This window comes from Pieris napi, chromosome 13 (genome assembly GCF_905475465.1).
Source record: "Pieris napi chromosome 13, ilPieNapi1.2, whole genome shotgun sequence".
In the NCBI taxonomy this organism is placed as follows: Eukaryota; Metazoa; Arthropoda; class Insecta; order Lepidoptera; family Pieridae; genus Pieris; species Pieris napi.
Window position 1 is genome coordinate 317,523 of NC_062246.1, and position 27,863 is coordinate 345,385.

At 34.7% G+C, this 27,863-nt stretch overlaps 2 protein-coding genes across 15 annotated transcripts in view; one reads left to right on the top strand and one right to left on the bottom strand.

Moving 5' to 3' along the window:
* The window catches only part of LOC125055189 (glutamate decarboxylase), a 35,056-nt gene extending 9,260 nt beyond the window's left edge, over positions 1-25,796 (top strand). Inside the window, exons 2-15 of one of the 6 annotated variants that reach the window (XM_047657509.1) lie at positions 1,842-1,974; positions 3,080-3,160; positions 3,725-3,800; positions 9,137-9,246; positions 9,379-9,505; positions 15,172-15,369; positions 15,450-15,568; positions 15,759-15,899; positions 16,520-16,630; positions 18,353-18,420; positions 20,685-20,763; positions 22,716-22,865; positions 23,260-23,454; positions 23,562-25,796. In XM_047657509.1, coding sequence (XP_047513465.1) covers positions 3,095-3,160; positions 3,725-3,800; positions 9,137-9,246; positions 9,379-9,505; positions 15,172-15,369; positions 15,450-15,568; positions 15,759-15,899; positions 16,520-16,630; positions 18,353-18,420; positions 20,685-20,763; positions 22,716-22,865; positions 23,260-23,454; positions 23,562-23,744 — 1,623 coding nt within the window. In that variant the 5' untranslated portion in view covers positions 1,842-1,974; positions 3,080-3,094 and the 3' untranslated portion in view covers positions 23,745-25,796. Of the gene's footprint in view, positions 1-1,841; positions 1,975-2,607; positions 2,647-2,666; positions 2,790-3,079; positions 3,161-3,724; positions 3,801-9,136; positions 9,247-9,378; positions 9,506-15,171; positions 15,370-15,449; positions 15,569-15,758; positions 15,900-16,519; positions 16,631-18,352; positions 18,421-20,684; positions 20,764-22,715; positions 22,866-23,259; positions 23,455-23,561 lie in introns of those variants that run through there. The other 5 variants (XM_047657510.1, XM_047657511.1, XM_047657512.1 and 2 more) reach the window with 5 other exon arrangements.
* A 60-nt stretch (positions 25,797-25,856) lies between these two features.
* The window catches only part of LOC125055187 (protein daughterless), a 63,096-nt gene continuing 61,089 nt past the window's right edge, over positions 25,857-27,863 (bottom strand). For all 9 annotated transcript variants that reach the window (XM_047657508.1, XM_047657507.1, XM_047657506.1 and 6 more), the window contains one exon: positions 25,857-27,789. In XM_047657508.1, the coding sequence (XP_047513464.1) occupies positions 27,739-27,789 (51 nt within the window). In that variant the 3' untranslated portion in view covers positions 25,857-27,738. The remainder of the gene's footprint in view (positions 27,790-27,863) is intronic.

A 27,863-nucleotide genomic window follows, 5' to 3' on the forward strand; every position in this document is an offset into this window, starting at 1 on the left:
AGGTAATTCTCTTGTAATTAGATAATTAAGTAAAATATTTTTTTTACATCCACACAAGAAAATACCCACGCCAGCCAGCATCAATTCATTTATATCGAGATGTATGTAGGCTAGTGAACACAAGTGAAATTTCTGATAATCCTATAGAAAGTAAAAGAAGAACCTTCTATTATTTTTTATATTTCATGCTTTAAGTTTTTGTTTTGTACTAAGCAATACTTATGTAATGAAATGAACCAGTTATCTGATCATTAAATAATTAAAGAAACCTTACATATTAAAGCTATTTATAAGTAAGTATATACTTCTATGTGAAACTAAAATATTAAAATCATTGTCAGAAAATATTTAAGTTCTTGTAAATCAATAAACGATCTCCAAAATGTTTTTTGTCAATAATTAAAAAAAATATTAGTAATATACTTACAGTTTCATGATCATTTTAAAATTTAATAGGCAAGTAGGTGATCAGCCTCCACTGCCTGACACACGTCGTCGATTTTTTGGGTCTAAGACATGTCGGTTTCCTCACGATGTTTTCCTTCACGGTGGTTTAAGTCCATTGGTGCACAACCGGGGATCGAATCTACGACCTCAGGTATGAGAGTCGCACGCTGAAGCCACTAGGCCAATACTGCTATTTATATAGAACACAGCGTAATAATTCGTATATTGTAAATCATTTGGTATTCTGACGGACCCTTTAAGTACATCAAGGGAAGAAACAGTTGGATATTGGAATCTTCTATTAATATTTAATATATTGATCACATTTTATTATAAAAATCCGTAATTTGTTATTCTGTATTCCTAAAGAATCATTTCTACTATAAAAACTGTACTCCTACTATCAGCGAGTATTTATTTTAAAAGTGTTAGAGATACGTAATAAATTATTGATATACATTATATTACGTATTAAGTTTATTTAATTTCTTCTTACGTTTTGCAAACTATCATAGATCTCACTCATATCACTTACAATACTTAATTTAGAATTTATTAAACGTTATAATATACAAACTTCTAGTAGAAAACGCCAGCTACGATCTTTCCGGGTCACCTTGCAATCTTACTTGGTTATCCTTCAACAGGCAATCGTGTCTCTGTACACCTTCGCCTAAGAGTTTCGTAGTTGCAGGCCTGATCTTTCACCGCAACAGAAAGCATACCTATCCGGTGTCACCAGATGTAGCATTGCATAAGATCCTTTCCATCATCCAAAAGCTTAGAGACATCCCATCCCGTCGCTTGCCATCGTACCTAGCGATGCCATTGCCTATTCATCGCCACAGGTATAATTTTGGGACAACCTTCTAAGTGAAGGTTCAGGTTAATTCTCAGGGAGGGTCAAGGCTCAAAAGGATATGTGCTATGCAAATGACAGCCTTGCCTTTAATTAAAAGCTACTAGATAAATTTAAAATTTCACTGTGAACAAGAGGTATTATTTTATTTATTTATTTAATTACAGCATACATACCAAACTATAATTGTAGTCTAACGTACAATTTTTTCTACTTAAAAAAATAAAAACAACTTACATTCATTTGTCAATTTTACCAAACCTATAACAAATATATCCAGTTCTGGTGCAGAAAGGTTAAGCAGGAAGATCATAAGCGTTCTACCCCTCAAAGCAAGTGCAAAGTAGATTTTCTTCAACAAGGCAATCTGTGTGTGCAATCAAAGTGATTTTCCTGTATTTTTTATATTATATTTTTTATATTATATACGTTTATCTTAGTGCAGCTATATGATAAAAAACCATAATTTAATTTGAAATAAGTAAAAGACATTATTTTTATGGTATTATTAATCTAAGCATAAATTGTTATTCAGAGCAGTGTCCTAATGGTATCAGCGTGCAACTTTCATCCCTGAGGTCGTAGATTCGAAACCTAGCTGTGCAAGGACTTTCTGTACGCATATAACACTCGCTCGTACGGCGTAGGAAGACATCCAGAGGAAACAGGTATGTATTTTTTTAGTTTACCTTACACCCAAGAAATCGTCGGCGTGTGTCAGATACAGAAGGCTGATGATCTACTTGCCTATTAGAAAAAATAACTCAATATGAAACATAAAAGTGAGCCTCAGGCCAATAATAGCGATACTGATTCAATACTAGATTGATAAAAGAAAATCTATCTAAAATAATATATTTTATATAAAAATTATTCTCGGACCTTTCTTCGTTCTCATTATCATATATATATTATCTCAATACGAATTTGTATTTTAAGTCTCAGTGCATATTAAATTAAACAAAAGGAGAAATCAATCCTTAGACAAAGGATCTTTAGTTCATTGTGGTTGAACTTGCGCTTTTCCAAACTAACAAATTCTTGTTGTAAATCGCCCGAGTTTTATAGAAATTATATTACAATTTCAATAAAACACTGCAATAATTGAAGACAACGCCTGACGAGATTGAGATTGGGGCCATCTTCTTGAAAAATATCAGAAATCTAATATTAGAATCTCATCGACCAAACGGGTTGACCTGGATTCCCTCCACTTCCCATCCCATTCCCCCTTTCACCTTTCAACCTTTGGAGCACGCATGCGTGCTATATAAGCCCTGGACAGCCTCCCAATATTCCCAGTCTTCCTCCAGCATCCCGCCCCAACAGCTGCACAGCTGGTAATAATATAAAATATCTAGAATTCAACATATATGAAAAATATTAAATTCTTTTACAATTTCATTAACGATCCCTTTTGCCACATAGTCATCAGATTTTCCACAAAAAATATATCATATAAGTAGTGAATCGGTTTGAACAGGTATGTAATGCTTTTCTTTAATTACGAATAGACATTTAGAAGTAGTTTTAGTGCCATACATGTCCTTACTTCTATCTTCATTTTGACCTCTCGACCTTATTGTATAGATTTTCTTTGAGCATGCGCAGTACTTAGCGCAAATTTAAAAAGTAACGTCCAAATTTATCCTTGACGGGCTCTGATTTTCTGACCACATTACTGGGAGAAAATGCTTTCTGCCACTGTTATGAGCGGCGGATCCTTTTCACCAAAGAGGTTATAATTAACAAACCTTTTTTTCTTGTTTACAGAATAAGAGGCTAGCAATGTCCAAGCTAACTCTGGACGGCTTTTTTTCGTACTGCAAACAAATAGCAGAACACATCCAGTTGGTTCGTTCACATTCTAGTCGCCATTTTTGCCGCCATATTAGCCGCCATATTGATTTGCTACCCGCCATCTTGACCAGCTTTGCATGAGCTTTTTTACTTTTAATCCTAAAGTTTTAGATTATTTTATTGAAAGGTATCGAGTTGTGATTTTAAAATGATTAGAAACAAATAGAAATGCAACCTCACAGATATTTTAAAATCTGTGATTTTCCAAATTATTATTTCTTTTCCGTTCATTGTTTAATAATTCGACTCTCGGGTTATCGGTAATTTTCTATCTTTAACAAGTTAATATCTCGACACTAAAGAAGTTTGTTTATTTTTATAACGTAATAAAATGAACCACTATCAAGTGTTGCAATGCTTTCACCAAATTCTGCGAACTTGTATATAATATATAACCTCTAATACAAAAAAAGATTCAGTTATCACAAAAATAGTGTAACTTTTCATATTTCATACGTATTTGAGCGATAAAGCTTTGGGGAACAGGTTCTTGACAATCGTTTAATATGGAGTCATATAAAAATTGCTTGCAATACAAATGTGTATGTTTGTCTACAGGGCGACAGAATGGCATCACTATCCGGCATGGGCACACCAAAACTTACTTCAGGCGTTGGCAACCTGTATTATGACTGTAAGTAATAGTTTTTAGGAAATATTTTTTTTGTATAAAAAAACATATTTCAAGTTGTATTTAAAAGAATAACGAAAGGTTCTTATAGAGTAGTCTTAACACCTTGGTACTCTGAAATTTCAAGTCATATTGCTATTGCTTCGTATTAATATATATTTTTTAAATATATATATTTTGCTTTTAGGCAAGATTTAGGCGATAGATATCGGTTTTATTTTATTATTAAATTCGCAATATATATGAATAAATAAAGTTGATTTTTCAAAATTATCAGAAGGGACTCAAATTCGAGAAAAGCAACACATTTTTCTCGGTGTTTAATTTCCTTGTTGCGCCCTCCGACGGCATGCAGATAGCAGTGAAATTTGATACCACATCCGGTTTGAACATCCGGATACGCTCCGACATTAGGTTAGGTTAGGCCTTCTTGCTTTAGCTATTTAAAATAGTAAAAACCAATCCTATGGATAACACTAAGAACAATAATCGAAATATGGATTTAATACATTAGTATAATTATATGTAATAAAAAAGCAACCAAATTTCTTTTGTTTTTTAAAACACAAAGTCTGAGTTCAAGCGTCGAAGCACTTTAATAAACGCCGACCCTTGCACAGCACGCCCTACATCGGTAGTAATTAAACAAATGATTAAAAATATTAAAACATTGTTACGTGTCTCGTATTGTCGTATTACTGTGTGTTTTATAGCAGAAGAAATTAATATGTAATACTATAATATACACAACCATTTGGGTATGAGAAAAAGTGTCAGCAAGCTGGGTGACCAGAATGCTTTCTGACGCGCACGTGCAAACGAGACTGAGTATCTCACGAAGCTGTTTGGGTTTGTTACAACAGGATTTTTACAAATTTCGGGATCGATTCATAACTATAGACGAAACCTAACTTCACCATTGTGACCCGGAAACAAAAAACGGTCTATGACTTGGAAGAGACCTTCATCTCCAACTCCGAAGGCTGGGGGCTGGGCATCATGGGCTGTTTTTTGGTATTACTGGGACTTTGTACGCAGAACACATAACATAGTTGCGTGAGGATATACGCAAGCAACGGCGCGGCGTGGCGAACTAATTCACTTTCCGAGCGGCGTTATCCGTTGGCTTTGGCAGTGATGTGGGGTGGTCTCTCTGCATCTTCTACCGCATTTACCATGGAGAGTGTTCAGAGAGTTGTTCTGAATAATACTGCAACTAAGTTTCATCATCGGAAGTTGAGGCAGAATACGAAATTCTACAACTAACTACTAAGCGGTTTTTAAGGTAGTTTGCCGCTCACCACGGCTATGTGGAACCAGCTGCCCACTGAATTATTTTTGAACCCATTCGACTTAGGGTCCTTCAAGATAAGAACGTGCCAATTCCTTAAACGGCGGCTACGCACTTGCGAGCCTTCTGGCAATGAGTGTCCATGGGCGGCGATATCGGTTAACATTAGATGAGCATCCTGCCGCCTATTCTATAAAAAAAACTAAAGTTGTTTTGTTTCACCAAGATATCGCGCACAAATCTAAAATTGCGATGGCTGGCTTCAAAAAGCTGGCTTCGAATTGATGACATAACGTACTACTTTAATCATTTTTATTAAAATAATTCATAAATTTTAAAGTAGATTCATCAGTAATAAATCAGCATAAAGTAAAATCCCTTAATACCATAGACAAACAACCGCAATCTCGCGGAATGGTCGTAAAAAAACAATCACTGTCTATGCTCGATGGGGCAGGCGGGAAACGTAATCCCAAAATATATTACCATAGACTACACATAGACTGGGGTAGTTAAATTTTCCTTATGACCTTTCTGTAGACACAGAGCAGTGTTGGCCTAGTGGTTTGAGCGTGCGCTTTTCAACCCTGGGGTCGTGCGTTCGGATGACGGCTGTGCACCAATGGATTCTTCTTTCCATACGCATTTAACACTCTAACGCAACGAAAACAACACGCGGAAATCTGCCTGCTTCAGGGCCCAAAAATTGACAGGCTCAGAAGGCAGATTACCTACTTATCTATTAAATTGATAATTCGTTATCATTATTTTTGACTATGAAATTAATAGTAAAATTGTCTCATTCAAAAGGTATTGAATGTAATATTGGTTACAATATTTATGACAGACTCAATGTTTTTGTGTTACCCTTAGAGGAAAATCGTGAAAAGGGCGTAAAAATCTATTACTGCTGCTAAATCCACATCAGTCTATCATCCCGGATCAAACGAATGGGTATTTAAGACCGGCCTTATGCCTTCTGATGAGGGATAAGTCTACTCAGAAATATAACTAATTGTACTCGTATCAAATAGGATAAATTGTGAACATCGAGTTTGTATGGGCTCTAAAGAAATACTTTTTTCTACTTTTACTTTCTATTATCGTTATATAATATATTATTTATGAAGCCTCTGTCGATTCCTTCCAGTCATATTTTGTTGCTTTCGTTGAGAATATATGATTTAAAAAACTATTCAGAGAATTTAATTAAAATTCCGAATATATTTTGCTAACCCTAAGCGCAGCTGTTTCGTAAGCGAGCCTAATCGACCGCTCGAGGGCTGTGAGTGAAATTCCAGAAATACTTTGGGTATCTAAGCATAACTATTTGTTATGAGTCGGTATTTTAACAAACAGTATGTCTTATGCTTTGTACGTTATTGATGCGACGAGTTCGAGTTTCAGTTACATTAATTAAATCTGTTGATACAATATTTATCTTAATTCGACGAAAATGATATATTTTTATCTTGCTATCCTATATCCTAGCTACCTTCAGTATCGTCGATCGGAACTCCTTCACCGGTAAAAGCCTCCTCCAACTTTTTCTAAGAAAAGAAAGAAAGAAGAGAAAGAAAGCCACAGCCATAGTCAGCTATGGTTTTTTTCCTGCTACCGCTTCTTCGACTATCTCGAAATTCTACTAAGTGGGGCCTTAATACAGAATAGAAATAGGCACAAGAGATAATACGAAACTACTAACTACGAAAAATTTCAATAAGTTAATCTATATAACATAATAAATAATAGTTTTAAAAACTAGAACACACGCTTTTAAAGCACATCAAAATAAAAAGTGAAAAATAATTCCTAATTTAGGATGAAAATGGTAATGAACAAAAAATACCGGTATTATTGTGAAAAAGCGTGGGTTGCTCGATAGACGAAAAATATGGCACAGAGCGCCTCAGTCTCCAGTGCCTGACACACGATAGGAATCTTCACGATGTTTTCCTTCACCGTTCGAGCAAATGTTAAATGCGCATATAGAAAGAAAGTCCATTGGTGCATAGCCGGGGATCGAACCTACGACCTCAGGTAAGAGAGTTGCACGCTGAAGCCACTAGGCCAACACTGCTCAACAATCTATATAACATGGCAACATAAATATATATAAAAATTGCGCTAATTTGATATACCCTGAACAATGAACATCCCTGAGTGTTGTAATCCAAACCAAGTCACAATACAGCAATTTGACAAATTCAATCATATCCAAAAATCACAATACCGGTTAATTTCTTACAAAGTTCTCATTGGCATTCGGGCAGCGTGCACGGCGTGTGTTTGACAGCCGAGTGATAGTATTACGCGAGGATTATTCCGAGGGCCGCAAGACCCCTTATGGAGTAAGAGGGTTACACTTAGGATTGTGTGAAGTGAATTTTGTTGTACTCAGTGTTAATGTATGAATATGCTAACTGTGGGAAAGTGAATATAAAGATGTTTAAACTTTAAAGAGTTATTAAGAAAAAGCCTTGTTTTATGAAATTTTGCTACTACACACAGTCAGGTAACTCATATTTAAAAGCTGTGGTAGCTAAATTCAATGATGGCCGATTCTAGCGCAAGACAGGAAAAGGATTGATTCACTGGAGATGTGGTGTTGGAGAAAGATGCTTTGCATACCATGGACCGCTAAAAGAACCCGAACAAAGTGGAGATATCACTAGCAGGGCACAGGCGCCTTACAGTGTCACGACCTGCAGCAATGTAGAATACGACTCAGAAGAAGAGAAAACTCAAAATAGGTTTTTCTTTCTCCGCACGTATTAATTGCATTGGTATGGGTTTCGACTGCATACCGATAGCTTTGAGAGTCACCCGCTTACCTAAACTAGGTAAATTTTTATTTGTTATTGCTTCAGATGCACATAACACATATTGTACCGTACCTAATGTAACTTTCCATGGAGAAGAGTTTTTCTTCATAAAAGCCCTTTCAAGAAATGCATATGTTTAATTGTAATCTAAAAGGGAACATAAGAATTATTAAAGACTTGTGAATAAAACTAACGATGGCGTGAGCGTTGGTGACAATAATTTTCTGATTTATCCGGATTTGTAGGTTATGTAAACCAACAAAAAGTATCTATTAATTATCATATAAATACATCCCTTTGGCAAAACCAATCACGGTATATGATGGTAATATTTTTAAATAAAATTTAGTGAATGCCTACACAGCATAGTGCCAAATACAATTAGGCGATTATACAATTAAATACGAGTATGTAGGATAGCTGATATAGTATATCAAAAATGTGACCATAAAAACACATAATTTACGCTTACCCCAGCCTACACATTCCTGGACATAGGGTGGATATTAAAAGCAGTGACTTTTTAATCACAAGGGGCCATTCGACCCAGCGAACAGTGCCGGGTTGAAAAACGTATTGTTCCGGAACACAATGCGCTTTTTTCAAATTTGCATGCAAAGAAAATTTTAGATATACGACTAGAAAAATATTGTTCGGATTTCTGATGTCAATGGAGTTAACTGTAGGATTCCTTAAATTAAATAATTACCATTAAATATTGGATTTCTACACGCTTTAATGTTTGGTAAACCCCACTAAAAAGTCGTTACCTTTGAAATTTGTTATCTAGATCATAACAGAAAACCTGACTTTCCCCTCTGATAGTTAAAAGAGCAGTGTTGGCCTAGTGGCTTCAGCAGGCGACTCTCATCCCTGAGTAGGTTCGAACTCCGGCTGTGCATCAATGGATTGTATTTCTATCTGCGCATTTTATATTCGCTCAAACGGTGAAGGAAAACATCGTGAGGGAACCGGCTTGCATTAGACCCAAACAGTCGTGTGTCAGGCACAGGAGGCTGATCACCTCCTTGCCTCTTAGATTGACAAATGATCATGAAACAGATACAGAAATCTTAGGCCCCGACCTCATAAGAGCCACTGGATTGTTTTTTATTTATAGTTAAAATAAAATACAAAATACCTACATTATCCTAATTGGATCAGCAGTACTTTTTCTTAATCATATGATTAGAACTTTCAATATCATGAAACTATTGTTCCAGCGATCCTTCCGTATCGCGAAGACGCCAGCCCACAGACACGAGAGTTCTTAGCGCGAGTGGTGGACGTACTTCTCGATTACATACAGCAAGTTAATGACAGGAACGAAAAGGTATAGCATTGAATTCTTCTTACGTTACGTGGGATAGAATTGGAAGCCTATGATTTGCAGATGTATGATCGCAGATTACTTTACTGTAGAATTCTTCACTGACAATTAAGCATTAATATTTCGCTCAACCAGATCCTGGAATTCAAAATGCCGGAGGAGATGCAAAAGATGGTGGATCTACAACTGCCGGAAAATCCACTGCCTCTCAAGCAACTGCTGGAAGACTGCAAGATCACCCTGAAGCATCAAGTCAAAACTGGTAAGTCTTCATTTATTTCTAAAAAATATATTCTTTATTTATTTGTAAATACAATAGATAAGAGCTAATTAGATTATTTACAATCTTAGCTTACATAATAATAATAATTATTTAAAAATGTATGAACAGAAAACCAAAATAAATATAAAAAGCTTGGTTTCTGTGGTTTGGTACCTTAATGCTGGCCTCGTTAAGCAATGAAAGCACCAGCTCTGGGGTCTCTGGTACTGTCTGTCAGGCGCCAACTTAAATCTTTTATTATTAGCACCTGTGCACTTGTACCTGTAGGGTCTCTACTCCATCGGAAACAAAATCAAAGTTAGAGATTTTTTCTAAAAATAAATTTATTCCAAATTCTTATAGGGGTTAATACCCTTAAGTAAGAAGACAATGTATTGTTAAGATTACTGTTATCTCTAGCAGTGTTGATCTAGTGCTTTAGACCAGGAGTTGAAAGCACTCTTGACCGCTGCAGTATTATTTGTTTATAAAATACAGTAGGTACTCACATGAAAATGTTTTCGACATTAGCGCGGCCAAAGCAATTTCTTGGTTATATGTTAGGCTATGTTATAGATTCATACTGTTCGAATTAGCCAAAGAAAGCCCTTGAATCGATATACTAACGTGAACAATCGCGTTATAAAGGACTTTAGGACTGTTCTTATTTCGGTATAGAAATATATTTGAGTTAAAGCATCCTCTCGTAATCTTGGAATCATTTCGCGTGGCTGCAACAGGAGCAAGTCGGGGCAATCATTCCGATACATTTGTACATTTAATTGAATTGTTTGCTAGAGGGTCGCCCGATGTAGGGGCTCAATGTGTCCATCAAATGCGATTTAGTGTCTGCCTCAACATGTTTTATTGCGAGAATAAGAGAGTTTTATCTTGTATAAGAAAGATTTTTTTCGAAAACCTTTTTTTCACTAATTATAAAACGATTTAGGAAAATTTATTAACATTACACATGATCCAACAGACCGATTAATGGATATTTTGTTTGGTATTGTTTCGAAATTAATGTATGAATTTAAACGTATGTATTGTTATATGTTTCAAGTGCCGTACACATATATAAAGTCTCCAAAAACAAAGTACATCCTCCAAGTTACAGTCTCCATATAATAAACATACTGCGTTATCCTCCAAAGTGTAGTGTTCTATGTTCTAAGATTCCATCGTATAGATATCTAGAGTACCATTAAGCAGCTCCGACATCGTTCGTGCTTTTAAAACTCATCAAACGCCAGACACCCGCACCCCGTATTCGCTCGACGAAGCAAATGATTTGACAATGCAAGGGACGCATGGGTTCTTTTGTAGAAGAACTCTTCAATGTTCTTTATGTTTTAAAGTTTTTTCTATAAGGATTAGGAGATTGGAATAATAATCCATCCAACACGTTAAATACACTATTACCTTCTTAACTTCTTGTGTTACTTCTAAAATTCAAAAGATCTCGTTGACAGAAGTTTATCAGCTTGCAATAATATTGATAAGTTGTTAAAGAATGCCGTATGGAATCAGAATCACGTTTTAAAGTGAAATTGATTAAAACTCATGAATTTCTTGAAGCTTAGCCGTTTTTTAGATTACATTAAGAATAAAGTCCTTGCGTTCTCAGTGTCTGTAGCGAGGGACATATAAACTTATCAATTAATAGCAAAGTTGGCTAATTAATTATCGGCGTGTGCCGGGGCTCACGGGGTGCCCCTCAAATAAAAACAATGGCTAAGCCGCTGTAAAAGCCACCTGATTTAGTGGCTAAAGTGCCCTTATATTACGCAAATCATTGGATTATGGAAATGTTTGGTAGCTATGATTTATGGGTATTTTGAGACTGAATATAAATCCATAAGTTTGTAAGTACATCACCACGTTTAATTTCACTAACAAACAAGTCATTTTCAAGTCATTTTAAGAATATTTTATGTGTCAAACAAACGCTTAGGTAAAAATAAAAAGGCGTTGGATTTTTATTTTTTAACCATATACATAATATATTAATGATTTATATGTATCATTAGTATTGATTTATATGATTTATATTATATGTTTTTTCAATCACGCTTTCTTGTTAACAATGCTTTCTGTGATATCGTACAGTGCAATACTTTTTTTTTTTATATTATGGCAATACTTTTAACTTTATGCCAGTTTCAAGTAAAAGTGCAATACTTTAGTCCAGTGAAAATCAAAATCACAGTTACCTATCTGCATTCTATAGTTGATAGATCCCCTGTCCCACACAGATCAGGATTATGGATCGTTTCAAGCCATTGTGTGCAGATAACAGCGTCTCTCGCATTGTTGTGGAGATTTTATATTACCCAATTTTCAATACGCACTAAAAAATTTACCAACCTATTTCTTGAGATTGTCGGGTAGACGCGTGTAGGTGATTTTTATAGATATAATATATATGTATATGACATAATTTTAACATCATCATCACTGTGAAAAGATTAGGTTTTAGCGGAATGATATTGGTCGTGTTCATCGGATAAGTCAATATTTTTTTCTTCAAATTGAAGAATTCAATTGACCCCTTAACTGGAAATTATCATTTTATTATCTTAAAACGGGTTTTTGATGTTATCAAATGATAATTTATTACATTAAAAAACTAACACAGTTCCAAAGTTCCGCGACCTTAACAGCTTGCATTTATTCCGATGAAATACATTTTAAAGTGTGTGATCTCGAATAATTTGTTATTTACTTTTGACCTATGCTCAATTTAAATTATATGCAATTGTTAATACAGCTCGATTTGGAGGGTAAGGAACCTTTTATTATTTTAATGATAATTATATAATTAGCATTTTCGGTAGTAAATTAAAAGGTGTAAAAACATTCACAAATTTTTGACTCAATATTAATTTTTGGAAAAATTCTTTGTTTTGTTAAATATGCAGTGCAAACCCTTTAATCCAATACAAATAAATCTATTGTTAGGAAAGCAAACAAAAACGGATCGCGGCCACAATGACGACTGATTGCTGTCAGTTGTCACTTTGAGGAGCACGTGCCGCGGGGAAATTATAACCTCAAAGTCACCCCTTAGCTGCGTACCACCATTTTCCCTTAGCTAACTGTATACTTTTTGTTTGTATAGAAAAATACCTTCTGTTTTCAAAAACTTAAAACTTAATTAAAAAAACCCTTTCAATGGTTTTGAATTACCATAACAACAACGTTTAGTAGTGGGCAGTAAATTTACCTATATTAAATTACGAAATCATATTTTATGTAAAAAAAATGTATCAACTTTATTTATGGACAATAGTTTTGCGTGGCTTAAGAAGTCGTAACTATTATTTTTGGTTGACTGTATACACAGTTTGGACTCTTGGGGGTTTGCAAGGAGAGATAAGTAGGCTTCATGTTTGAGGGTGCTTGCCGCTCCGATGTTTTATCTGTCCATTATTTATAATCTGTGGTGATGACATTATCAATAGGCTGTAGTTGAAAAAATGACAGAAAAATAGGGTTTGTCGAAGTTGATAGAAGCCCTCAAGTTACCCTGAGAGTCAGAATGTTTCAGTATCAGTTTCAAAATATTATTTATACATGTTTAACAAGATTTTCTGGAATTATTCATGTACTTATTTCATAAAATGATTATAATATTACCCGTGAATATTACACTAGCGTCAAAAATTTGTGGATCTTTTTAGTCCTTACAATAAAAAACGATTATCTTAAAACTTTAATTTACTATCAATAAATAATACTAATTATATAATTGTAATTAAAACAATAAAAGGTTCCTCACCCTCCAAAGCGAGCTGTATAAACAAATCATGCAAGTAATTTGGGCAAATAGCATCGTGAGTGCTGCCCTCTGAAATACAGATTAAGCCAGAATTACACCGCACCTGACTGCACAAGAATTAATTCTGGCCCCATCTGGATTTCGAGGGGCTTATATTAAATTCCTAGTGATGTATTAATATTATTTTTACTCTGGCAGCCCTTGGAGGGATCGTTTAAAGGAATGTAGTCTGTAAATCCTTGAGGTAGAGACCTCTTTCTCCCGAATGACACTTCATAGATAAACTAAATGTTTGGATATATTTGGAGTATCTAAAATTAATGTTCTTCTTGAAATCTATCAACTATCGGATTCACGTATATACAACTATTGATTGACCTTTATCAAAAAGATAATACTGGTTTCTATTATCCATAAAAAACTGAACAATTTATTTTAGTTACATGTATTATTAGTTAATATTTCAGATTGAAAGGTGTAGTGTGTTAACCTTACATATAATTTTTTGCATATTATATACATACTTATATATAAACACTTTCATTTTTCACGAATGAGATGTATAAATGAAAATCCTAGTTTTTTCGCAAAGGCGAATGAAACGTAAAATTATGATAGCTTTTTCAATAAAAGTAATCTTCCAATCTAAACGAGGCACTATCTGCCGGATATTAAGTAACGCCGCGCGCCATAACTAGCTTATGATAAAAAGTGCAAAGGGTCGTATGAACCCCGGTCGTCCCGTGGGGCGGTTTATCACGCGCCGCAGATGGGGGTTGACAAACAAAATGAAATCGAAATCAGTGGGATTCAAAATTAGCGTATTGTTGATGTTTGAACATCATTTGAATATCATTTTAACCATATTGTCGTAAATTGAGGGGCACTTACTAAGAAAATACCATTTTCCAAAATCTACATTTCGGTCACACTATTGTCGCTCTGACAATAACAGACGTGGTAACAGATTTTAAAAAGTTAAAGTGGAATTGGGCCGGTCACATTACCAGCGTATGTGATGGAATGGGTATTTGGAATGGCTAACTGAGAAGAAAAAAGAGAGGACGGTTACTAGAAACCTGGGATGATGGAATAAAAGGGGTAGCGGGATTGGAAAATAGTAGCGAGAATGAGAGACAAGTGGAAGAATTTGGAGGAGGCTTTCAGTCCGTCAGAGGTCATGTTAAACATGGACTTAATGTAATCCTGATAATGTAGTACTCGAATACAGGCTATTTTTATTTTATTTTGTCAGTGTTGTAATGAGATAGTAAGTCTTCTGTATATGTTATCAAAATGTATCGTTTAAAGAAAACAATGCCTCATTTCTCTTTTTCGGAAATAGTGTGACCGATATCATCTATCCGTTTAACGTAGCGTGCTATTGCATCCGGTACACATCCGGGCGCCGCGATTTCCGGTTTGTGTGAGCTGAGATGTATTTTTAGATGTTAAACTGATGGCAGTGATCAAAGTGCTTATAACTTAGTAAGATTCACAAAAAAAGACCTCTAGGTCAAAAAGGGCAATGATGGCAAAACCTCGGCATTTTCTGATAAATTAACATTATGACTGTCTGATCACGTATTAGCTAGTAGCTACTCATTTGCTCTTTAAAACCACGGGTAAAGTCGTGGGGTATATCCAATCTTTACTATTGTTATAGATATAGCTAGCTAACTCTACTACGAATATTTAGTAAATACTTCGTTAGTCAGTTAACAAATACATTTAACCCTTTTATCTTGGATGTTATTATTTATATATTTATTAAACTTCACTACATCATATACATATAAAGCTATATCTGCAGTATATGTTACAAGCTACAGTCTTGGTTTTAATTCTAAATAAAAAATGTTATGTCAATGAAATTTGTTTTTAGGACACCCACACTTCTTCAACCAGCTGTCATGTGGCCTGGACATAATCTCCCTCGCTGGAGAGTGGCTGACGGCCGCCGCCAATACCAACATGTTCACTTACGAGATTGCACCTATTTTCATTCTCATGGAAAACGTGGTCCTCGAGAAAATGAGGAGCATGATCGGCTGGAAGTCCGGCGACTCTATTCTCGCTCCAGGTACAGAAACAGTTATATATTTGACGTTGCAACTAAATGCTTGAACAAAATATATAATATAAAAATAATTACTGTCTTAGGTGGCTCCGTGTCCAACCTGTACGCATTTTTAGCGGCCCGTCACCACAAGTTTCCTCAATACAAAGAGAAGGGACTGTCCAGCATTCCCGGACAACTAGTCATGTTTACTAGCGATCAGGTAAAGTCGTTTTTTAGGTATATCATATTTATATTTATATCAGAAACATTTGCCTTTTATTTTCATTATGTTTTGAGTTTTTGAGTATTTAAAAGTATTAAACTTTTACCTGGCCTGGCCTGGATTCATGTCACCGATTATATTACTAATGAATGAGTAACAAAAAATGCAAAATTTACTTTTTCATCAGTGCCACTACTCGGTGAAGTCCTGTGCGTCTGTGGGCGGTTTAGGCACGGACTACTGCATCTGCGTTCCGTCCGACGAACACGGCCGCATGATAGCGTCTGAACTTGAAAGACTTGTGAGAAAACATCGCGATCAAGGACATGTGAGTAAAGACAGAAAACCTTTATTTATCATTACCTATTCCTAACATAAATTACACACAATTAAACTAAACATATAGCAACAGATGGAATACAAAAAATAAAATGAAAATATTCTTCAAATATATAATAATGAAAGGAAAAATCAGCAAAAAATATTTAATACGTAATACCTAATTATATATAAACAGTACCTGTATACTTGGCATGGGCACTTCCTGCTGTCGCCTTGTGCCTATCACATTAACATTGTAAACCAATAATTATAATATTATTGTAATGAATGTCGACGCTTCGGTGGACGGAAAAATTGTGACTGATTTATGTTCCAACGTTCCATTTTATTTACTTTATATAAATAAATAAACAAAAATTGTAACATACTATTGTATTATATCTGTAAATAAGTTATTCAGCATTGTATTAATTTAAGAAACTAAATCCTTACTAACATCAATTTAATACTGAAATTTCAATTTACATTTACCAGCAAATTAACTCTGTCCAGACAAAACAAGTAAAATAAAATCTGAACTCAGTAGTTAATTGCAGATTTTGTAACATAAATAAAAGTAAGCATATTTTGTTGTATTTGCTCTAAAATATAAGCTTCTTGGAACAGGTACCATTCTTCGTGAACGCGACCTCCGGCACCACAGTGCTGGGTGCCTTCGACCCTCTCACAGACATCGCTGACATTTGCCAGAAATACGACATGTGGATGCACGTTGATGTAAGATATTGTTTATTTGAATACAAGAAATATACTTACAACATAATTGTGTGCATAAACCATTATAGTATATACTTTCGATGATGTATATAGAAACTACGTTATATAAAATTCCAAAGTTATATACAGGGTGGCCAAAAAGTCGTGGATCAAACGCAAATAGGGGATAGATGAGGTCATCAGCGGCAAAAAATTGTTCTACGGGAGGTCTCTAAGGTCACCCCCTGCAGAGTTATGATTTATTTTGGTTTTTATATGAAAATTGACTTTTTTTACTAATTCTTCTTAAAATTCGAAAATATCTACATCCTGTATCTTTCTCATAATATTCACTAGATTGGTACTGATGAGTTCTTGCGTTAGACAAACTATTTATAGTTGTTTATTGAGTGTAGTCAAGATAATATTAAGTGATACGATATAACATTTTTTCAAATCATAAATTTTTCTTTACTTTGGACCCCACTGTGAAAAAAAATTACTCCACCGAAAAGTGTCCCTGTACTACAAGTTTTGGCGAATGTAATAGGGATTCTGAAAAGGTATTACACGTGGCCATGAGTCGCTCTAATATCTTTCTAGGAAGAATTACAAACAACGATTGTGAAATAATAATTGTATTAAAACAATTATTTCTCAATGGTTGTTTGTAGGAAACAAAATATTTTACAATAAAATATGCTCAAAATTCCTGACTCTGACCATAATACTTAATCTGCACCGTCTAATCAAATTCCTACGTAACCCTCCAGCCATCTGTCCAATTTTTTGAATCTAGTCCGATTCACACAGTACTGGTCACAGGTAGGTAAATAATCTATCATAAGTCCGAATCGTTGTTGTTTTTTCGTCCTAGAAAGATATTAGAGCAACTCATGGCCATGTGTAATACCTTTTCAGAATCCATATTAAATGCGCCAAAACTTGTAATACAGGGTCACTTTTCGGTAGAGTAATTTTTTTTCACAGTGGGGTCCGAAGTAAACAAAAAGTTTTGATTTGAAAAAAAATTATATCGTATAACTTAATATTATCTTCAATACACTCAATAAACAACTATAAATAGTTTGTGGTAAACAAGAACTCATCAGTACCAATCTAGTGTATATTATGAAAAAGATACAGGATGTAGATTTTATCGAATTTTAATAAGAATTAGTAAAAAAAAGTCAATTTTCTTATAAAACGCAAAATAAATCATAACTCTGCAGGGGTTGACCTTAGAGACCTCCCGTAGAACAATTTTTTGCCGCTGATGACCTCATCTATCCCCTATTTGCGTTTGATCCACGACTTTTTGGCCACCCTGTATAAATATAGAGCAGCGTTGGCCTAGTGGCTTCAGTGTGTGACTCGCATCCCTGAGGTCATAGGTTCGATCACCGGCTGTGCATCAATTGACTTTCTATGTGCGCATTTAACATTGAATTAAACAAGGAAACAATCGTAAGGAAACCGGCTTGCCTTAGACCCAAAAAGTCGACGGCTTATATTAGGCACAGGAGGTAGATCACCTACTTGCCTATAAGATTGACATATGATGATGATACAGATATCTGAGGCCCTGACCTAAAAAGGTTGTAGTGCTACTGATTTTTTATATTTTTTTTAAATATTAATACATTTTAGCCTGTGATGAATCAAAGTACAATGAATTATATAAGTTTAACAATGAACATCATCTATACGTAATGATTAACTTACTTTATATTTCGCATTAAGGCGGCCTGGGGTGGCGGTCTTCTCTTCTCCAAAAAGTATCGGCATCCACGACTCACTGGCATCGAAAGGTAATGTACCATACATAATCATTTTATAATAAGACTTTGAAACATTAATATATGACAGAAAGGTATTCATGGATTTATTTATTTTTAGTTTTTAGGATTACATATATCATGGATATATTATGACAACTTTTTATCTACATGTATACTTTTATTATTAACTATTTCGTAAGGTTTGATACGATAATATCGAAACCAAAATGAGTGTGTTTTCCGAAGGCAAAATACAAAACCAGCCGAACACATTTATTGAATATTACAAGAATGAAAATGCCCAAAGTGTAGGTAAACATTTACCAAAATTCCGCCCAAGCTTCCCTTTCATATTCCAGAAGAGAAATTTCCCTATCGGCAGTATTAATTACGTGTTCAGCGTCACTCGGCTCGCCGCACACGCCCGCCGCATTTAGGCCTCAGCAATGATTGATGGCAACTAATGCTGCCACAATTAATACTCTTTGATTCCTGGATTTTCTCTCTTGTCCTTAAAGGCTCATGTAACAAACAATCCTAGCCCGCGCCTGTAATATTATATGTACGTTTATAAAAACATAAATATATTTCTAAATCGCAGTGACTGTCACAATTTAAACACAAGTAGTAGGAATATACGTAGACTTGCTTTTCCAGCTTTCAGACTTCATAAAACTGCTCACTCATTTAAGGCGTACTCAGATATATAACAAAATTCCAGATCATGTAACCAAACTTCCGCTACATAAGTTTAAACTTTATATAAAGGAAACCCTAATAAGAAAAGGATATTACACCGTTCATGAAGACATAGATGATAACAATGTGTGGGCACTAATGCCGCTATAAAATAGTGAGATGGCGTAAACTTACATGCATAAGTGTACAAATTGTACCTAGACGAATAAATGACTTTTGAATTTTTTAACTTTGAATAGATAAGAAAGATCACTTAGTGAATAAAGTCTATAAATAGTGACTTTATTCTAAATATAAATTACAGAATTGTTGTTTCGCGGATGTAGTTAAAATGGTAGTAATTTAATTATCTTGTTACGATAAGATATGGCCAATGAAAAAGCTACATCTTCAGATATATATATGCTGTAAAATACATATGTACGTACTGTACATCAGCAAATTTTTTATTAGTCTCACGTGTTCCAATATGTGAACGAATGTCTGAGATCAATTCGTCTAAAGGTTTATTTAAATATAGAGTATCCAAAATTATAAAAGCCAGAGCCAGAAGCTCCGCAATCAATTAAAGCTCCCTCCAGTAAAAAACAAAGTGCGTTCCAAAACACTCCAGCCCATTTATCAAACGCTGTTCCGCCTACACTTACACCAACACGTAATATTTTATCCTCTAAAAGTCGGATATTCAATTACAATTTTAGTTTAAATATAAATAACCTTTAAAAATCCTAATATACTTAACAGGATTAAAATAATGTTATTAAATTATCTAAGCTATCAATGGATAGCAGATCCAATTCTGCAGTGATTATTTACAAAAAAAATAAAACGTTGGTAGTAGACATTTATAGAACAGTAGCATCCTCCTAGATAGCATCAAATTTCATCTTGGAAACTTCATAAAGAGCCATAATTTAAATTGAACCAAGATATCTTGGTAGCTCAGCGGTGTAACACGCGGTCCAGGCATGAGGGTCTCCGACGTAAGTAGGGATTAAGAGTAAACCGTGCGCCGCTGCAACTGTGTCAATATTAGATACATTCACTCTGACACTTTCACACTAAGCAGTTTACACTTAAATGGAAATTTTATTATACACCCAAGTGCCTAAAGGCGAATTTAGGTTCCACAATACTAATTCGTCTTATTAAGTAATGTATTATAAAGCAGTTAGTGCTTATATTAACTTTCATAACTACTAAAATTATATAGGCTTAATAAGTTCTAATACCACATGCCTAGTAAGAAACGTTAAACCATATAAGTAAGTTCTACGATATCGCTACGATAGGGCTACGAAAAAGCTACGGGATGCAAATAGTTGTTCTACGAAAATATTATTATTGTTATTTTATAAGTTAGGTTATAGCAACGCAAGTAAGTTATTTGTATTTTAGGTTTGCAATTGAACAATAAAGGTGTATTTAAATTTTGTTTTCTTTATTTTAATGTTTTATAGTACTTATGAGAATATATTGTGGTCTCTCTTAAAATTATTTGTAATAAAAAACAATGTTAGCAGTAAAGTAACTTTTTCTCGATAAGAACTTAGCAATATCATAGTAAAATTCAAAAATATAATTTTTATTCACAGAGCTGACTCAGTGACATGGAATCCTCATAAGCTGATGGGAACACTCTTACAATGCTCTACCGTGCATTTCAAGTATGAGGCAAGTACTTTTGCTTTCTTTCACAATAAATAATTCTAATAGTGATTTTTTTTTAATTTTTATTAATTAAATCAGTTAAAGACTACTATTTTTAAGTGTTTACTAGTATTTAGCAAAAGCTAAAGGTTTATTATATATTAAGCTAACTAGCTTTTAAAAATACTATCGTTTTTAGCGATACGCCAACGGGTTATGCCTGTTATGATATGATAAGCAAAACCAACATATTAATATTCACTAACGTTCATCTGTTTAAACTAAGGGTTAAGTGACATTTATTGTCCGTCTATGAATAATTTATTTTAAAAAATTACTATAAAGAATAGCTAGAAAGAAAGTTCTTTAAAAATAAACTATCTTCTCAGTACTATATTTTGCAGATATGTCATTAATATATGTACAGGAGCTACCTAAGATTAAATAACAATAATGATTTCCTTTGTTTACACGGCTTATAAAGAATTTAAAGAAAGTACGATTTCGACTGATATTTGGAATTCAGCGCTGAGTGATCTGAAACCATGCAAACGCAAACGTATGTAAAACGTCACCACAGTTTATTATTATTGAATTAAACAACTTAGAATTTAATTGATCTAGTAAAGAGAATCCAGTAGCAGTATCTTTTAAAAGAGTATCTAATAAAATTGACATGATGGAGCATTTTCCGCGCTATTTCTCATGTCAACCCAATACGGCTTCATAATATATTCTAAGCCACGCCCTTCGCCATCACTTTTCGGTCTAGTGATGTGATTTGTTCAATATCGATACATTAAAAATTATAATTCAGACCTAAATGAATAGTGGATATAAAGTCCATATGAGAGGAAAATTTTATTGCGATTTAAAGTTAATCATAAATTTTGTTTGAGTGAGCAGAGTGTTGGCCTAGTAGCTGTACCAAAGGACTTTTTTCTATGTGCGCACTTAACATTCGCTCGAACAGTGAAAGAAAACATTATGAGGAACCCTTGCCTTAGACTCGGCGTGTGTCAGGCACAGGAGGCTGATTACCTACTTCCCTATTAGATTGACAAATAAATTATTATAAAACAGCTACAGAAATCTGAGGCCCAGACCTAAGAAGGTTGTAAGGTTGTTGTTGTTGCGCCACGATTTTTTTTTTTATAAATTATATTTTATTTTGTAAATTACAATTGATGTAAATACATTATAATGTCAATCAAACAATTGAAATTCCATCGTCTTATTTTTTATAATCCTCAATACTTTTGAATAGAGACCTGTCAAAACCTTCGACACTGTTATCTGCAACTAATATCGACAACACTAACCCGTCACGTGCTACTTTTAATTAAATTCGTCTGTCGACACTTGGAAACATATGTTGCCAATTGCAGACCCTTTCTTTCCAAAATACAAAGGAAATCCAGTCTTATGGTCATGGCAATTCAATTCATATTGTTTTGTAAAACTTTAACACGACGCGGTTACACGTAAATCGCTGGTATTTCGTTCGTAATAAGGCTTTAAATTGAAAAAATTATCGCAATTCATAGCCTCCAAAACCTGACACTATCAAGTTTTAATTTCCTTTGACGAAACTTGCGTTCGACCTACGAAATCTCATAGCAATTTTTGTTTGAAAATGGTAAAGCTATATATATTCTTTATAACAAGGGGATATGGTTCATTATTGAGTGCAAACTGAATTTATTGCATAAAGGTTCCTCTATATTGTTGGCTGTTGATGTCATTTTCATGCTATTCAACTTATAGTTTATGTGGCTGATAGCATGTGGGGGAGATTCCTAATGTTATCTATTCAAGTATTAAACATTTTTATTACACTACTTTTACTTAAAAAAACTAACTAATGACAGCTACATTAATCCCAGATGTTGAAGTGTCTTAAAAGAGGTGTATCATAGGCTTAAAATTTAGAGTATAAATTATAATTCGTAATTCGTCCATTATCGCATACTCAGGGCATCCTGCTAAGCTGCAATGCAATGTCCGCTGAATACCTGTTCATGACCGACAAGATCTACGATCCGCGTTTCGACACCGGCGATAAGGTCATTCAGTGTGGACGCCACAACGACATCTTCAAGCTGTGGCTGCAGTGGAGGGGAAAGGTACACTATAATGATATATATCACATATTTTTGTTCTGACGTATTTATAGGAGATTGTTTTTACCCAATAACCATTGTATGTATTGATATACAATACTTTGTAACAGGGACACAATGATATTTGTTATTTTCATAAAAAGCCTTACAGTTGACTAATAGTTACAACGTTATATACTCGCAAAGTAATTTTTTGCGAGAAAAAGAAATGCCAGGTAATATTATCTAGCGATGTTTCCTGCATTTATTAGATTTTAACAACACAGGTACTAAAGACCAGGTTTAATCTTCGTTAGTTCTATATATTAATATAGACTACTTTATTTCTTAATTTATGCTGTATTTCTAGCAAATTTATTGATGTGTAATATAAGAAGTATTATTTTTTATTACAAAGGGAACATCCGGTTTTGAACGGCTAATGGACCGTCTGATGGAGTTATCCGAGTACATGGTTCGGAGGATCAGGGAGCAGAGTGACAAGTTCCACCTCATTTTGGAACCGGAAATGGTTAACGTTAGCTTCTGGTACCTGCCAAAGCAGCTGCGAGGTATCCCTCATGACCAACAAAAGGAAATAAAACTTGGAAAGGTAATCATTTTAAATATCTGATTCACTTACACGAGGACATACTTAAAAAGTATTCTTACTTTGTTAAAAAGTTTTCTAAGCACTTTCTTCATTTGGCTACACTGTAGGTATGCGCCAAGCTGAAGGGGCGTATGATGCAAGCTGGCACCATCATGGTGGGATATCAACCAGACGATCGCCGTCCCAACTTCTTCAGGAACATCATCTCTTCCGCCGCAGTCACTGAGAAGGACGTCGACTTCCTTCTCTCTGAAATGGACCGACTTGGTCACGATATAATCGTGGATTAAATTTAACCAAAACGTATGAGCAAGTTCTTTGGCCTTTTAGTTTTTTTACTATTTTAAAACTCAGGTCATGAACGTAGTAAGAAATGTAGTTATATCTTTTTATGATTGTTAATACGTTTATATTTTATCTTTGGTTAGTGATAAACAACATTTTTAAAAACAATGAGATTATTTTACTAAGTCTGTGATTTAATTTTAATAACTTACTAAAGCCGTTGCAAGAAATCTGTTGCAAGTTAGAAACATGGTTACTAAAGTTTATTTAGCTGTAAAAATGTAATTATACGCTGTTTAAATTATAATTAATGTTCCAAAGATCTAGGTGTGAAATATATTACAGTAGTTGTAGATTTCTCAATGCAACGATTGCTTTGAAGTCTTCTATTTAAAAGAATTTAAATGTATGAAATTGTACCGTCTATTAAATGTTTATCTATTCTGTTGTATTGACAATGAAAGTATATCTAGAAATTTGAAATAATATGAATTAATATTTAATAACTATATATAATTAAATAAATACTTAGCTATTTAAAAACTGCTCTTTTGGACATTCATGAAATGCGACTATCCGTAGCTTAAGACGAAGACCGTAGCACATAATGGAAGCCGCGCTACGGCGCTACTAATGCCATCTAGTCGGATTAACTGGAACTTTTTGGATCAATTTGGTACAGAAATAGAAACCGATAAGTGTATTACCCCAATTTTAGACCAAAAGGGTAAATTGACAAAAACGCTGAGATTCAGTAAAAATTATAGTGAATAAATTTAATTATATTACTTGGGTTAGTAAATGAAAGGAAGAAAGGACAGCAAGGTTAGTTAATAAAGTCCGTTTAAAATATCATGGTTCTGGTGAGCTGAGTTTTTTAAATAATTAATAATAAAAATGTAGGTGTGGTAATCTTAATCGGATTATCTAATTACTAATATAGTAAGCAGATATATGGAACATATCTCCCGTTTTGCCAATTAAGTATTTGTCAAGTAAGGAAATCAAAGTATTCTGTAAATTATATTAGACGATTTTTAAACAGTTCTTCAATTCTATTCTATGTATATTTTTGTATACTCTCGTTAATATATTTAGTAATTGTCGTAACTTTTATAAAACTTTTTTCTAAAACATTTCTTTCAAATATGTTGTATTTATTTTTAAGTTTTAGACTTAAAATATTTAACTTCATTAGCATAAAATAAGTGTAATTTAAGTGTATATTACTGACGATGTGACGATGACAATAGAAAATGTAGAATAGGAAATCTTGGGCTTCCCATATTTGTAATAAATTTGGAACAAGATATGTGGAGATTATATACTGTGTGTCAAATTATAAAATGATAAATGTAAATATGTAGAATGCGTTAGTTTTAGATCAGTTTTTTGAAGGACCGGTTTTTCGATTGTACCTAGTTATTTTTTTCTAAAATTCAAACAGCTTATAGATAGAATTTACTTTTTTGGAATTGACATATTTTAGAAACAATGCATTCAAAATGCTTCTGCTTGTCCTAATTCTTAAAAATCTAGGTGTTAATGATGAATACGGTAATGTTTAGAATAAGCCCCTATCACTGTTAGCGGCGAATATATTTTCAATGTCAATATAGCATAATGTTGTCTTCCTTGTTCGTAAATGTCAAAATTACCTACGACGCGCTACTTTGGAATTAAGGGACTATTTTTTGACAACTTCTTCTCTTCAAGTCTTCGAGATATTTATAAACTACTTTTCGGACAGATTCTATTACATAAAACACTAGTCAAAATTTAAATTGAAGAGTCGTTGATAAAACGGCATGGTGCACCTAACGCCATCTAGTAGCGACGAACAACATTAAGCGCATCTCTTCATAATTCCATAAAAATAAATTTATTCAGCGGTCGTTGGTAATTTTGGTGAATATATGTTGAGTGTTGAAATATTTAGTATAGTTGCTATATACCCAACTCGTCGAGTTTTTGATCACTTATAACATAATTAGAGAAATATTATTGTTGCTGAATGTAAACCTGTATAACCCAATAAATGGTATTGTTAGTTCAAACGCGTTTTATTTGTGAGAGGTTTTTCGAGCGATCGACACATAGGAGTAAATAAAACACACTTTTAGCAAAATGAATGGCACATTTATATTTAATTATAATTATTCCTTTTATAATAAGAGCTTTCTTGTATTTATATTCATTTGAACAGTGGGAGGGGGACGTCTACGCGAGGCGATAACAAAGAGCAGCCTCGATTACACAATCGCCAGGATTTGTAACAGAACAGAAGGAAAACAACTCCAGTGCCTCTTAACCTGAGCATATTCCAATAAATTACTGGTATTTTGGACGAAATCGACGTCAAACGCAAAATCGTGCCGTCTCCTTTTTACCATCGTAGATTAGATTATCAGAGCGAGACGCGACGTTTTGCGCTTCACCTCGATTTCGCGTAGACCCTACGGACAACAAAATTAATAATAAAAAAAAAACTTAAAATTAACGCTAAATGGAAGAAGTCAACTAAGCTAGACAGCGGTCATAAAGTGACTTAAACGCTAAGAAATACTAAAAAAATATTTTGAACTTTCCAATAATCAATCATCCGAGTCGGCCATTTTGATCGAACCCTCGGTTTCACCAAAATGGCGGTTTAACTTATCTCTATATAATACAAGTTTTAGGGCGGGGAATCGAGGATAACTACCGAATTCGTACCTCACGCGTAGCGAACTACTAATTTGGTACGAATCGTAGTCAACCGTGTGGGAGAGCGACAGCGAAACGGACCGACAAAATTGAGCTTCCTCGTATTTACAACTGTCGAGTGTCGCCGAACAATCGATCTTTCGATACAAAACGCAACATTACATTTGATTCTTACACGGATTCGTCGAGCAAAATTACATTTTTCATGCGTCCGATTTACATCAAAAATAAATTCACAATCGAGATTTGAAAACATAAGTACGCTATCCAAATCAAAACAATAGCTACCGAATATAAATAAAAAATACGCAAACGCGTAAAAAAACCTGTATACGGGGTAAAATCGTAAAAAAAATCACTGGAGTTAAAAAAAAAACTTAAGTACGTCACTTAAGTTAGCAGCCAACGATTAGCGCGCGGTCTTCCCCATCTCCCCCGGGAGGAAATAGGGAAGACCAGGCCGACAGACGACGCCGTCTCCGAACGAGTCACCCTCGATCTCGTCTTAAAAGAAAATTCTAATAAAAATGTCCAGAGTCCACCTTCGGGGAGTTATTGTCGAGCTTAAAATCGGGGACGTAAACGCAAAGAGAGACGGGGGGGACGGCGGAGCGGTGTCGCCACGAAAACGGACTCCGGACCTTAGACTACGCTTATGGCAGCGAAATTATTTAAAATCGTAATTAAAATATCTTTTTCTTATATATTTATTATTATTTCTACATATATCTAATATTATTTTACAATTTTTACGCTTCCTCTCGTCTTCGGGCGTTTAAAAAAATTCCATCTCGATGGTTCAGGATATAAAACTATTCCCTAGGCCTAGGTAATATACACACTTAAATCCTAATTAGAGTCCAATTAATCACTCGCGCACTGGCACACCGGACGGACGATCTCGAATCGACCCGAGTGACCGTGGGTTAGCGCGTGTCTGACGCTGAGCGTGCTCTTTGCGATTATTGTTTCCGTCTGATTGGAATGTCTGTGAGCGCGGACGTTTCACGTGGAAACAAACATGGAAACACACGAAACGAATTTTACAAAAATAATTAATAATCAGAAAAGAAACGAACGAAGAGCTGAAGAGAAAGAGAATAAGAAGAGCCAGCTATTTCTGTGACACGGCTTCGGTCAGACAAAAACGAACGAAGCGGGATGACTTCGGACAACATTAACCGCAAAGGGCCCGGAGGCGCCTCCCAGTGCCGGCTAGAGGCGGGGCGGCCGCGCGTGTGCGTGTTAGTGTACGTGTGCGTGCGTGTGTGCGTGCGCGTCGGAGCCGATTCGTTATTGCTGCGGCGGCCCCGACGGCGGCTGACCCGACACCTGGCCCATGCCCTGGAGATTGAGAAAGACGATCATTAATATTTTCGTTCGCTAACGGGCTTCTAGAAACGTCTAAACGGGCCCGG